Source organism: Phoenix dactylifera, chromosome 3 (assembly GCF_051530095.1).
Source record: "Phoenix dactylifera cultivar Ajwa chromosome 3, Ajwa_hap1_PhDact_Kaust_v1.1, whole genome shotgun sequence".
NCBI lineage: Eukaryota > Viridiplantae > Streptophyta > Magnoliopsida > Arecales > Arecaceae > Phoenix > Phoenix dactylifera.
This window is the reverse complement of record NC_143192.1, coordinates 50,176,074-50,190,089: the sequence shown is the minus strand read 5'-3', so window position 1 is coordinate 50,190,089 and position 14,016 is coordinate 50,176,074. Positions and strand designations below refer to the sequence as shown.

The 14,016-nt window shown below is 41.3% G+C and overlaps 1 protein-coding gene across 1 annotated transcript; it reads right to left on the bottom strand.

The window, feature by feature from the left end:
* Window positions 1-8,126: 8,126 nt before the first annotated feature.
* Window positions 8,127-12,917, bottom strand: LOC103711760 (ER-based factor for assembly of V-ATPase). The gene is made up of 4 exons (XM_008798028.6): window positions 12,576-12,917; window positions 12,346-12,484; window positions 8,603-8,688; window positions 8,127-8,471 (listed from the first exon to the last, which is right to left on the bottom strand). Exons 1-4 carry the CDS (start codon window positions 12,864-12,866, stop codon window positions 8,343-8,345), a joined length of 645 nt encoding a protein of 214 aa, XP_008796250.3. The 5' UTR covers window positions 12,867-12,917; the 3' UTR covers window positions 8,127-8,342.
* Window positions 12,918-14,016: the final 1,099 nt, after the last annotated feature.

Here is a 14,016-nt window from a genome sequence, read left to right as displayed (position 1 = left end):
ATCTTTCTAATGATTGCCTAGCAGTCAAAATTTTTTTAAAGTGAGATTATGATAAACTAGTATATTATGACTTTTCCTATGACGGTGACATTCTTAATTACCCCTTTCCTTAGGCATTTTATGGTTATTCTTTTGTTTAACCTAAGGCTCTGATACCACTAGATGTCACGCCCCGGATCCGGATCCGTGACACGGCCGTGCTATTGCCGACTATCGCCCACAGTAGCACGCAGCCTCATACAGGGGTAACAGGTAGTCAAAAAGGATTCATCCTTATATATATATTAAAAGTTTGCAGTACAACCTTCAAGTTTGAAACCAAAAATACAGAACTTCTATGCTATTCAATGTACAGAAGTATATAAGCTTCTCCAAAAATACGAAGCTCTGTAACAAAATAAAAACATATCTGCTGGCGATCACTGGTGAGGATCTGAAAGAAAACGAAACATAAACAGATGTGAGCTACACGGCTCAGTAAGTAATCCTGCATAATCCTACCGGATCAACCAGTAGACTAAACATGTAAATTAGGGTTTTGAGAAGCTGACATGCATGTTTATCTAATAATCATCCTGGCATAATAAGTATGCAATTTAAACAAAGCAGTAGTGCAAATCACAAAATTTTCATAATATGTGCATATGAAACCGTAGCCCCGGCATGCCGTGGTCCTTTTTCTCTCGGATGCTACTGCGAAGTCAGACTCGACCACTGGCGGGGCCAGCTCAGTTACTATTCAGCCACTGGCGGGGCAGGCTCAGTTACTATTCAGCCACTGGCGGGGCAAGCTCAGTTACTATTCAGCCACTGGCGGGGCAGGCCCAATTCCAACTCAGCCACTGGCGGGGCAGGCTCAGTTACTATTCAGTCACTGGCGGGGCAGCTCAGTTACTATTCAGCCACTGGCGGGGCAGCTCAGTTACTATTCAGTCACTGGCAGCTCAGTCATTCTCAGTAGCATCTTTGAGCCCATTATAGTGCCTCTTGGCTAGATAGTATTTCATTATACTAACTTGCATGCATGATTAAAATATCAGCATCCTCATGTTGCATACATAGCCATAGCTTCTGGGATCATGCAAGTTACTTATGCATTGTAACATATCATGCATGAAACATATATACTTAAAATAAATACTTAGGAAAACATTAATAACATGACATGATCCATAACCGGATTAGGACAGGTTACTTACTTTCTTCACAAATCATGTATACAATTCAAATTGTATGAAAAACACTGGTTCATCTTATAAAACGTAATACAAGATCTACGATAAGATTAAGGTAGATTACTCACTTTCTTCACAAATCATGTATACAATTCAAATTGTATGAAAAATACTGGTTCATCTTATAAAATGTAATACAAGATCTACGATAAGATTAAGACAAATTACTTACCTCAATTCGCTTTCCAAATTTCTCAAGTCCAGGTGACAAATCCTTAATCACCTAAAACAACACCATAGGGATCACATTATTCCCCATTTATTTATTATAAAATTTCTTAGTTCATCATACTATGAACTTACTTGCTTTGATCTTAACCAAGGATTCTAGCCTAACTTAATTCACCTAATTTGAAGCCTTTAGGGTTCAATTAAAGTCGATTTGGGTCCACATGGTTTAATTTGGGCTTTTAATAAGAAGGTTTGGGCCTGATTTATAATTAATTGGGCCTGCTGGGATCAACATGACATGAATAGGGTTCAGACCCTAGCTCAATTGAGCTTAATTGTGTCCAGATTTAGCCCAATTTGCTTAATTGGGTTCGTTCAGGCCCGGTCAGGTTCAGGCCCAACGCTATTTAGGCTTAATTTGACCCATTTCATTCGATTGGGCTTGGATCAACCCTTTATTGGATTTACCCAAACCAATTCAGGCTATTTGGGCCTGACGGGTTTCGGACCCGAACTTGGATCCGACCCGTTAAGCAGCCCGTAAGGGCTCTTTCTGGGGGCTTCCAGAGGCTTCGGCCTCTTCGCTCGTGCCTCTCCCTCTCCCCCTTCCTCCGGTCTCTTCGTCTCCCCCGCTTTCCGCCGAGGCCCTTCCCGGCCTCCTCCGCCTCCGGTTCCCTCCTGTTCCGGCCGAAGCCCCTTCCCGGCCGCCTTCCCTCCTTCGCAGTCGACCGGGGAGATGCTGCGGCCCCCGATCCATCGGCCGAAAGGGTTCTCCTCCCTCGGACAACGACGGCGGGAGGCCGACCCCTTCTTCCCTTCTCCGAAGTGATGCTGGAGAAGAGGGAGAGGGCCGGGAGGCGAGGTCGAGGCCGGACCTCCTCCGGGGGTCTTCACCGGCTCCGACCACGGCGAGGTAAGGCCGTGGTCCGAGGTAAGTATTTTAATGTTTCTTTTTTTTTTTTTTTTTTTTTCTGTTTCCTTCTTCCCCCTTTTTCCTTTTTCTTGTGGGAGTCTCGCCACCACCTCTCGGCCGGCGGAGAGGTGGGGCTCGGCTGGGGCTGGCGGCCTTGAGGCCGCATTGGTCGCCGGCACGGCAGACCCGGCGGCCCTTGGCTGCCCCTCAGCCCTAGGGCAGCCATGGCCGGGGCCTGTCACCCGCAGGCCGAGTCCGGCTGGGCTCGGCCCGGGTGGCGTTGGGCTCGGCTTGGGCCGTTCTCAGGCCGGCCCGCGGCCTGTTGATCCGGCCCGCAGCCCGTGGGTCCGACCCACGGCCCTCCTCCTGTTTTTCTCTCCCATGCCGGTCTCCTCTTCTCTGTGCCAGTCTCCTCCCCTCTGTTTCATCAGTGAAACAGAGGGGAGAATACCCCACAGAGGGGTACCTCCACTCTGTCCTTGCCTAGAGACCTACTTACAGAGCCTTACCTTTTCTTGTGGTCGGTTGAAGCTGTGGGGTATCACTTCGGTTCACAGTCCCTCCTTCCTCTCCTGGGGCTGCGGGTACCTTCTACCTCCAGCTCCTGGGACTAGCTTCCTGGTACAGCAATTCCAGGGGGTTAGAGGTTAGGGAGGGTAGATGCAAGGTTCCGGGGGGGGGTTTGCAGGCTTTGGGCTATAAAAGCTTGGCTTAGGATTTGACCCCAAGGAGAGGTGGCATTCTCTCCTTCCTCAGTGCTTCGGGAGCCACCACCTGCCCCTCCCTTCAGGCCAGCTCAGGGTTCAGCTGCCGAGGAGGAGGAGGAGGTGGCGGGCTCTGGTTGTGCATGCTTGTGGGGGTCTCTTCTTTGGCCACCTGGTGGTCCTGTCTTTTCAGCCATCGGGGAAGATGGCATTCTGGTTTTTCCCTGGGCCTGCAAGGCTGTTAACCCCTCACCCTGGCCCAATCCCTTCAACTAGGCCCTACAGTATTGGGCCCGGTCTGTATTGGGCCCGGACATTACAGTGACCACTATAGCAACTCTAATTTACATCTCGTATCCTCTTATCATGCCTAACTTTAACGAAAGAAAATAAAGGTTGTCTTTGTAGTAAATTGGTCTTAGGTTGGATTCTCAGGCAAGCCGTGGCAATATTTGCATCTCCTATACCCCAAAATGTTTACGAATTTAGTGCATAATAAGAATTTGATGGGGCAAACTAAAATGGCATCAATGATACAATCTTCGACTATAAGTACTCCGCGAGGATATTTATAACAACTAAGACATGCCGCAAATTTTTATTTCTGCAATTCTAGGCGTGCGTTGAATTCACCAACAATGTTAGTAAATAAAATAAGAATCTAACATTGATTTATTTTTCACCCAAACTTTAAGTACTCCGCGAGGATATTTATAACAACTAAGACATGCCGCAAATTTTTATTTCTGCAATTCTAGGCGTGCGTTGAATTCACCAACAATGTTAGTAAATAAAATAAGAATCTAACATTGATTTATTTTTCACCCAAACTTTAATCTAGCATTTAGTCACAAGGAAATTTCTACGATATCGGATGGTTATAGATATAACGCACTAGGGGCTCGTTTGGTTTGCGGGAAAAGAAAAGGGAAAAGTGTGGTCAACGGGAAAGTAATGAAATGCCTTTCGTTTAGTTGGAGTTTTCAAAGGAGAGAGATGAGAAAGTTATATTCCGATGGGAATATGATTCCTACATTTCATGGAAAAGTCTTTCCCATGAGAAACATGGGAAAGTTACTTTCTCATGAGGCGGGAATCACTTTATTTTTATTTTTTCCCAAAAAGGTCCTTTAGCATTAAAGAAGAATTAAAAAGGCATTAAAGACCTAATTTTTATTAAGGGTATAATAGGAATTATGCATAACTTTTACAGGAAAGTGGGTGGCCAACCAAAAATAAGCATTTTGGAAATTTGTTACTTTCTCATGGTCAACAAAACATGCCAAAAGTGCTTTTCTAGGCATCATATTTCTAGAAATTTATTTTTTAAAAATCATATTTCTCGAAAAGAAAATGTTTTACACGAATCAAACGAGCTCCAGGAGTCATACCAAACCCTATATTATCCCATAAGTAGCCTCCACCATTCTCTAGAATAATGAATAATATATTAACATATGGAGAAACCAGCATTAATTAGAACAGGACTTCCAAGTTCGTCTCCGATGCTATACTAAGACTAAGAGCAGGTAATATATTTGGGCACTTCATCGTATTCAGTACTTTCGTAGTAGGTAAGATGTCCGGGTCAAGATCAGCCCACAGATTTTTTTCTCTTTTTTTTTAGAGAGAGAGAGAGAGAGAGAGAGAGAGAGAGAGAGAGAGAGAGAGAGCCGCCTCTTCCTCTCTCATCAGCCAAGGCTCAAGAGAGAGAGGTGGCAGGAGAAGGGTTCCAGTTATGCAGCGCTCACGTGATAAACCGCCGTGCTCACGTGGCAATAGCAAATAGGTGGGCGTGAAGCAGCGGCGTTCACGTGACAGAGCCCCAAGACTCGCATTCCCGTGGACTCTAGCCGTCACCTCGAACGGGCCCCAGGAAAGCAACGGGAATTGGAAAATGGGAGCTTAACCCCGGTACCGTCACCGGATCGTATATTTACCTACCTTCTACTTGCTCCAATCGGGCTATAGAAAATGACATTTGCTCCTCCGAAAAAGGGGTATACCAGTGGTGTGGATGGTTACCGCCTTTTGCTCCAAAATATTCGGATCATGATGGTAGATAGAGACATCGCCTTCCGAGCTGCAGACTGAGGGGCTTGTGGCTGATAGACTATGTATGTAACTAGATATTTAACCCTTATCAAAAGGAGAGAAAAAAACTCCATTTTATTCCCCCCAATGAAATGGCTGGTGGACTATAACAGTTTTTCTTAAAAAATAAACATGTCTTTTTTAGAAGAAAATTATAAGACAAAGCTAATGCCAATATGTGAAGGATATATAATCTACATGGTCTTCCAAATAGGCCCTAAACTTGAAAGTATGTATGTACAAAAGGGATTAAGATGTGGGGAGGGTACGAATAGAGGGCAGGGTCTAGAAAGAACTAGTGAGACTGGTCAATGCAGAAGAGCAAGGCTGAGGTTGGATCGACCGGTGAAAAAGGGCAAGAAATAGCCACCAAGGTGGTAGCTCAGTTGGAACGGGGCGTTTACTTCCAACCAAGTGGTTCCAGGTTCGAAATGCACGGACGTCGATTAAATTTGGGGACCGAATGCTCCACACCTGGACACGGGGTCTGGAAGTGCTACTGGTCGGCTGGTAGCCTGGGTGGTGCCAGGTGCGACGTACTCACACGGAGGGTCGGGTCGGGTAACCGAGCCGGCTCACGGGTGGGGAGGGTATAAGTAAAATAGGTCGGCGTGCCCAACACACGACCCGGTTTGCCCGCATCGAACATTCTCCTGGCGGGGTGGGGGGCCCAGTGGGGGCTGCTACGCGGGGTTGGGCTTGTCCCTTCCTCCCCCCTTCTCCTTTTTTTTTAGCAAAAAAAAAAAAAGAAGGGCAAGAAATGGAATAAGGTGCAACTACAATCGTGACATGAGGGCATGACAAGATAGGAGGATCGGAGATTTTAGTTTAGAGTACCCAAGGGTAACATAGTTATTCTTTATCCCTGATTAACTTAGCCAAAGATCATGGTTAGTATTCATAAAAATAGATATAAACGAAGGTTTAATGCACAATATTGGCAAAATATTAAGTGCGATATGTAAAGTAACGCCCTAAACATGTCTCTATGTGTATACATGTGTGTATATATACATACATCTATATAATTTGCATATCTAAACCATTGATATGGATTTTCAACCTGAGATAAGTGGATACATATAAGTGAAATGCACATTAAGATGGAAAGTGTAAAACTACGTCAGAAGACCTGAATATACATACATACATACATACATACATACATATATGTATACACACCCCTGCCCGTTGTCTGCCATCCTTTTCCGTGCTCACACCCTCACCCCAATCTTACAAGCCGACCACCCCCTACCGACCCCCTCCTCTCCTCTCCCCTACCTCTCCCCTCTCCGTGCCCCAACATCATCCCATCAACTTATTTTTTATATCTGATTTTATTTTAGACTATCATTTTGATATATTTTTAGTTCAATACGATGATACTTTATTATTTGATTATATATTTCTATATTTTTTAATATATATTTCTCTAATAATTTGTGTTTTTGGTTTTCTTAAATATGTTTATATGTTTATATTTATTCTCAGATTTATTTTTTAAAATTTTATTTTTTGTTCATTTTATTTTAGATACTATATATTTCTTCTATCTTTGTTTTACATCATTTGCTATCTCTTTCAAATTGATCATTTTTCTTTTGCAATGTATTCTCGTGTTTCAGCTTATTTTTATCAGAATTTTGTTATGTTTTCTATGCATTTTTATTTTTTTTATATTCTATTTCATATTTCCAGTTCATTATTTACCCTAAGAGCACATCAATTTTAATATATCATTATATTTCTATCAAATTTCTTCTATTTTCTAATCTTTTATATTACTTGACATTACTTATAAACATCTCCTTTATGTATCCTTCGTTTAGACTTTTTGCATTTTGCTATTTTATTCCATATTTTTCTGAAACTGTATTCTGGGGCTTTTTATAGGTGTACTTCACTAATATAAGTTTATATTTATATGGTTTCTTATTTAAGTTAATTTTATTAATTTTTTGTATTTTTTTTATAAATGATCCATTTTTTGTGAAAGCAAACAAGAGCTTACCACGACAGCACTTGAACAAAACTGGTCAGTAGTTTGAACCACTACAAAGGACTAACCTCAGAAGCTGCAAAATGGTAATGACTAGAAGACTTGAGTAATGCAATCGCGCGTATCGAACCAAACAACTAATGCCGGAATCTACAAAATGGTTATTAACTTTCCAGGTAAAGCAAATCAATTATTGACTTACACAGGCTGAAAATTCTTATCCTTCGAATAAAAAAAAAAAATCCATGATCATTTCTACGTCTAACTTTAGCGTGGATGTCCAGCATTGAAGATCAACATATTGCCCCTGTGTAGGTATTTGGCAATCATATTTCACAGGATCTAGCTTCATCCTAAGGTATCAACATAATAAACAAGTGTAGCACCCAACGAAAAGATAAGCAAGATAAAGCACCTTTGCCATCCTTACTTTTTTCAAGTTGTCTGCCTGCGGATGCATTTTAATGTTTGTCTTGTATGGGATAAAAGCCAAGATCGATTCTATTCACTAACAGTAATCAGATGCCAAACTAATCTCTTAGGAACATGGGATAAAAGCAAATTTTTATTAACATATTCTGTACATTACCAATAAAGTTCTACTTTTATCGGCATCAGACTAATAAAAAGGCACCATGATGCACGACATCATATTCAGCAAGTAACATCATCTAAATGGATTTTAGATTCTGTGGATGATCTCTGCATTGGATATGGTAACAATTTAAATAAGTATTCTACCATTGTTTCTTAAAAGCAATAACCCCCCTCCACAATGTTATCCTGTTCATTGTTTCTTATCCTCTAACAGCCAGCAATAAAACCACTCAATGGAATTTCCGTAAAAGAGAGAGCTGAAACCCATGGGAATTTTACACACTTCATGAGCATCCATTACTTATGTTGTAAAAGACATCACAGGAGAACAATCTCAGATTCTCAGATGATTAAGCTTAAGTTTCACTTAGCATAAACAAAGTATAAGCAATTTTGTGAGGGGCAAATTCAACTTATGATAATCAAAGAACTGGCGCTTGATATTTTTTGGTTGAAGAGGTTTTCTTTTTGTATCATACATTATGTAATTCTCAACTACAGCAGACATCAAAAACAACGGTTTGAGGATCTCTCCTTAAATATACAAGAAAACAATCTAACAATTTGACAAGTGTATGTAAGAAAACAAGAACAGCCACCAGATTCCCCGTTTCAGTGCAACCACAGGACTACAGATGTTTTTTCAGATTAGATGCTGAACTGGAAGAGACCATTTCTTGATTTGAAGTTCTAATTATAAAGAGAACTGTTTCAAGTAGCATACCACAGACCAATCCAAAGATGCCTCCAGCAGTATTCTGCAAAGTTTGTCAGTACTGCCATGGTTAGACGTCTGCCGCAAAATGTGCATTTCCTTTGAAAACCTTTGACAAGCTATTATTACAGTGGAACAGTATGGTTTAAATAATGAAGTGCTCTCAGTAGTTACCATCACAGAACTATGATTGAACAGGGCTCTGAAAGCAGCAAATCCAACCAAATACCCCGTAAACATTATCAGCACAACATGCAGACCTGTCAAAGGAAAAGGTTGCTTGCCTTTAATGCTTAATATATCAATCTGGGTAATGACTGAAACAAGAAGTATGCACCAAGATAAACTTATGTGACAAAGGCTAATCAAATTCCATATCTTAGCAAATTGGTCTGTCAGGCTGTGAATATCATCCTTCGTAAAACTCAAATCGGTTTCTTTGGAACCAATCATGTTTTTTTACTTGCAACCGGTTCAGGTCAGACTGGATTCAATTTAGGGCCAGAGTTGAGCACAGTTTGAATTTTATAGGTCACATAGTGCATATAAAATTGTATTTTGATTTAGTGAATCAAGTCTAGTTGGTGAGGTCAGTTTTATAAGACTAATAAGGTGCAGCTATAGGATATGTACAGACATGGTGATATATGAGACTGGTATCTAGAAAACCACATGCACCTACGGCCCAGCTGTGTGAACCTTATCTCATAATTCACTCATATAAAGCCATGTTAAAGTTCTACAGATCCTCTTAACATTTTCAAATAACTTCTTGTATTTGAAGAACAGGTTAGCACGCTCGAGACCAGGATTACTTTGATAGATACCAATCACTTACCACTGGCTATAAAGTGAATGACAATATTTTATAATCAGGGCTGGGGATTTTTGTAAAATCCGGATAATTAGTGAGAAGAAATAATCTAGACTCCCGCCAATAACCATAAATGGAACCAACAATGGTTTAATACGTCAGTATGTGGTCATCTTTACGAAATCTTGACCATATGTTTGCCAAGAATTAATTTAGACTCCCATTGCTAGCCAAAGAGAAAACTGACAAACCCTGGTCCCTTAATGCCTCCATTTGAAATCTTTTATGAATCTTCACTATATGTTCGACATTTTTTATAGTCTGGCATTTAGGCTACAATTTCAGTTCAGTTCAAGTTTGATCTTTGTTTTTTTAATCCTGATAACAATGAATCGTAGGACTCTGAACAACCCTAGATAGAACAAACCCACCCTAGACACATCTCTGTAAGGTCATGTGTAAGCAGAAGAGGACAGAATCTGAGTTACACAACGCTGGAAAACTTCAAAATAGTCGTAGTCTTTGCACTGTGTTGTTATGGGCAGTTGCCTCCAGATATTTAAGCAATCACCACCAAGACCACCATTATATGCACTCATATAAAGTTTTTCTCTTGTGAGACATTTATACATGATGCATGCGAATAAGAGGAGTAAGATGCATCAAATTAGACACCAAAATAAAAAAAAAAAATGTACAAAAAGAAATAACTTAAAGATCCCGAAATATCTTTCATCCAAACTGAAACACAAGTCTTTTGAGGTTTCTGCAACCTAGAGGATGCTGGAGAAATTATTCCCTGGAAATCATGTTGCATTTCTAAGGGCCAACTTCTAGCGAATAGTTGCCTTACAGGATTATATTCGAATTCCACAGATGTGACAAGAGGGGAGAGCTCATATTGTGAATTTAGAACTCCATCTTCAGGTCCTTCGTACTAGAAATTGTAATGGCAATTAGTCACTCAAAAAGCTCCTTAATGAGAATTGGAATGAAATAGAATCTTAGTTGCCGAAATTAGGAATAGTGCAGGAAGCGGGTCTCTCATAAAAACTGAAAAAATAAGGAAACACTAAGGAAGCGGGGTGCAACCACAAGTTTCCAAAACTGGTGCACCACCCTGAACAAAGTTTCTGGCCACTAACAATAGGATAAATGATAAATCAATTGAGGGTAACAAAGTGGTAATGCATCTGAGATTTCCTCTTAGACATAATAAACTGATATACATGACCAGGTTTGCTTGCTGAGAGATTTGAAAGGAAGTTGATTAAGTGGAGAGAGGTCAAGCTTTGGGCAAAACAAAACTGACTAAAGAGGCACTTTTTCGAATGCACAAATGTATTCTATATCTGATCAAAATATCCAGGATTGGTATAGTACTGAAAGAGAGGATAAGAAATAACAGAACTATTACAAATACAGGTATAGTGAAGGCATTAGTCTTTAATTCTGGAATTTCACATATATTATTTTCTTAAACAAATGGCTATGGAGTAGGACGAGGCACTTAGCTCAAGTTGACTGGAACTGGAATGTTATGGAAGACCATTAAAATGGGACATTATATTATATATATATCTCATGTTTATAAGGGCTTTTTCAAGGTTGAAAATATGTTCTCTTTGTGTATAGTTTATAAAGTTAGCGGGCAACAAAAGTGCTCTTGGGAGCACATGTAATGCCCTAAAATTCCCCTCATATATCAATATCCTTAGTTTTGTGGAATAGAGATGTTAAAGTGACTAAATCGGGAATATATTGGCAACAATAAAAATCCTTTTAGCACACCTATTGTCGGCGTAATGAGGGATAAATGCTTTAACTCAAGAGACACTGAAAAGAAATTTAGATTGGCAAGCTTGTTCATTTGTCAATAAATTTTTTTTTCAATATTTTACTTTCTTGTGTAATAGAGGAAACTTGGAATAGTTGCAGTTCAGCTTGGCCACAGACTTGAGAATGATGGTTCATTGAGGTTAGCTTGGCTTTTTTTTTTTTTCTATTTTCAAGATATAGAGATTTAAGTGGGTATGGATGACTTAACTTGTATGAAAGTTCAACATATGATTAAAGCTGGCATCTAGAATTTACAAGGCAGATGGGGACTATGTTTCATTTATTTTTTTGTCTCAGAGATAAATATGGTTCCCTATGAACAGTGCCTTTTCCCTTTTCTAAGGTTAAAGGAACTTCCAGAGCTGCTCTCTACCTGCATAAGCTAAAGCTGCAAGTTCCCAGCTTATAGATTTACATTATAGGGCTTCTTCCCAGTCTTTCCTTAACAGAACACCAAAAAGAAGAAAAACTAAGCTTCATGGAAGGGTCTTCTCTTCCTCCAAGTTGCTCTGTCCTAGAACTAATTCAAAGGGACGACATCAAGTCAGGAACCAACTACTAAAGTATCAAACTTTGCTGGATCATTATTGCTTAAGTTCAAGGAATCCACTAATATCCTAATGAGGTTGATAATATCAGAGTCTGGTGTTTCAATGTGCTTATGCATGAAGGTTCTAAAATAAAGCTTGTGGCATCTGGGTTCCATCCCAAGTCATTTTCAGATGGAATCCCATAAAACAAAATGTTTGGCCAATCTTCGACCAATCATCAAAAATATGGGTCACATGGTCTCAGGTATGTCTGAAAGGGGGCAAAGGATTACATCGTTGTGAAATGATGATAATTGAATTATGATGAACAAATATAAATCCACACTACTCTAAACTCGGGAAGAGAATTTAATAGGACACATAATCTAGTAGACCAGATCTATACTCGGTAAGAGGACTTCTGTGGTTAATTGGACATCTACAGTAACCTTTTCTTTTTTTTGGCTACGTTCATGCGAAAGTCTAAGCCTTGGTGCTTTGCATCCTTCATGTGGTATGCCTTCCTATAAGTCACTCGCATTTCTTCGAAACAGGAGGCCTTGGGGTTTCATGTTTTATGCAAAGGAGTTTCGTTTAGGGTTGAGGCTTAACTCCCACTTCCGATTGTGTAGCATTTTAATCTGATTTCTTAAGTCTCCAAACATTTTCAAGAAACCACACACAGCTACTATCTCTATTTCAAGACAACAGAAGAACAAAGAAGAGATCTTTACCAAAACCTATTTGATCTTTGTAAGAAGAGAAGGGCTCCACGGTCTTCTTCTTCGGCGCGATGTCCTTCACAAGCTCCTCGTACTCTCTCCTCTCTGCCAGTTCCGCGAGCTTTCTCAGTCTCGCCTTCAACTCCTCGCTCTACCAATCCCATCCAAACACCAAAACCTAACCCTAAAAAAGTTTCCGAGAAAAAAAATGAAAAATTGATGCTCTCGAGTGGGGTTCGCACCTTTTCCCGGCGTTTGGGTCGGGAGAAGACGAATTCAACGCCGGCGAAGAGACGGCGGAGGGCGGGACGGCCGTCCGGGGGGAGGGCGGACCAGATGCTCCTGAGGGATCTATAAGGGACCGAGCTCCGGAAGGAGAGAGACGAAGCGAGTTCCCGTAGCTCGTCGGTGAGGTGCTGCCGGTCCTCCGCAGCGGACAGGAGAAAGGATCGGACGGTCTCGTTGTTCGCCATGACTAGCCCGGTACCGCCGTCGCCGGCGGGGCCGCCAGAGTGCTGTGGCTCCTCAGGCATCGGATTCGGCTTTTGAAGCTATCGGGTAAGGGCCAAATCCACATATGGAGAAGCCTGGGAAGATTAACTTATCGTTTTGATGCCGTGTCATGCGTCGGATGGACTTGGAAAGTACCACGTCCACGTGGAACGGCTTATGTTGAGCCGTGGCGAATTTGGGTTCGGACCGCCTTAAAGGTAGCAGGCAAGGCATAAGGTGCCCCTTGTGCGCGAACATATCCTACATGGCTCCTCCTCCTCCTTCCCGCTAAGGCGGGATTTTACACGGTTCTAATATCAATACGTTAGAAAATAAGATATCTTTAAAAGCTCTAGGGATTTCAGCAAAAAAAACAAAAGCTCCAAAAAAAAAAAAAAAAAAAAAAGGCTCTAGGGACGCATGCCTGAAAAAATCAGAAATGCCTGCCGGAATGATCAGCCACATAAAAGGTCAATTCAATCTGCAGTTTTATTCATCGCTCGATAAACGTACCTCGCCCTGAAGTAGATGCAATCTCTCGCCAAGTGCCAGATGTCCTGAATTAGGGATGTGACCCTACCTTCCTAGCTCGACCATGAATCCAACTAATCACCATCGTTGAGTCACCCTCCAGCAAAATGGCATCGACCCTCAATGTGTGTCACACATGGTTCCTACGAGACCCTCAGCTCCGCACCAAGTACTGAGCAGGTGTAGATCTGGCATCCATCCATCGCAATCGATTTGTAATCCGGACATCTAATAATAAAGTTCGCTCCTCTCCTCCTGCTACTATCCAACACGCATCTGTCAAAGTTCATGTTAAGAAAACTCGGAAGTGGAGACTCCCAGGTGATGAACATCATTCAAGATGCTACAGAAGCAAGGGTTGTTGGGAATAAACTGTCCCAGAAAATTTTAAATCTATAATACTCTATTTCAACAAATAATAGGCAGAAATAGGCTTAGAGAAAATAAATAGAGAAAGTGAAAAAATGGAACCCGAGATGCTGAGGCGTGGTATGTTGGTCACTTTCCTTGAAGTAGATTTCGCCGCCTTACAGTGCACTAGGCTTAGATGGCATTCTACTCCTGAGATACAACAGCCTCTCGCACTGTTTCTTCTGCCTCAATGATTTGCACGGATCAAAAAAGCCTTCGAACCCAGAATCAGTATGCAGCAAGCCCGTT

Coding starts and splice junctions, on each gene's coding strand:
- LOC103711760 (XM_008798028.6), bottom strand. CDS start 12,866: ATGCCTGAGGAGCCACAGCACTCTGGCGGCCCCGCCGGCGACGGCGGT. Junction 12,485..12,575: donor GACCCAAACGCCGGGAAAAG/GTGCGAACCCCA, acceptor TGGGATTGGTAG/AGCGAGGAGTTGAAGGCGAG. Junction 8,689..12,345: donor CAAAGATCAAATAGGTTTTG/GTAAAGATCTCT, acceptor TTCCTTTGACAG/GTCTGCATGTTGTGCTGATA.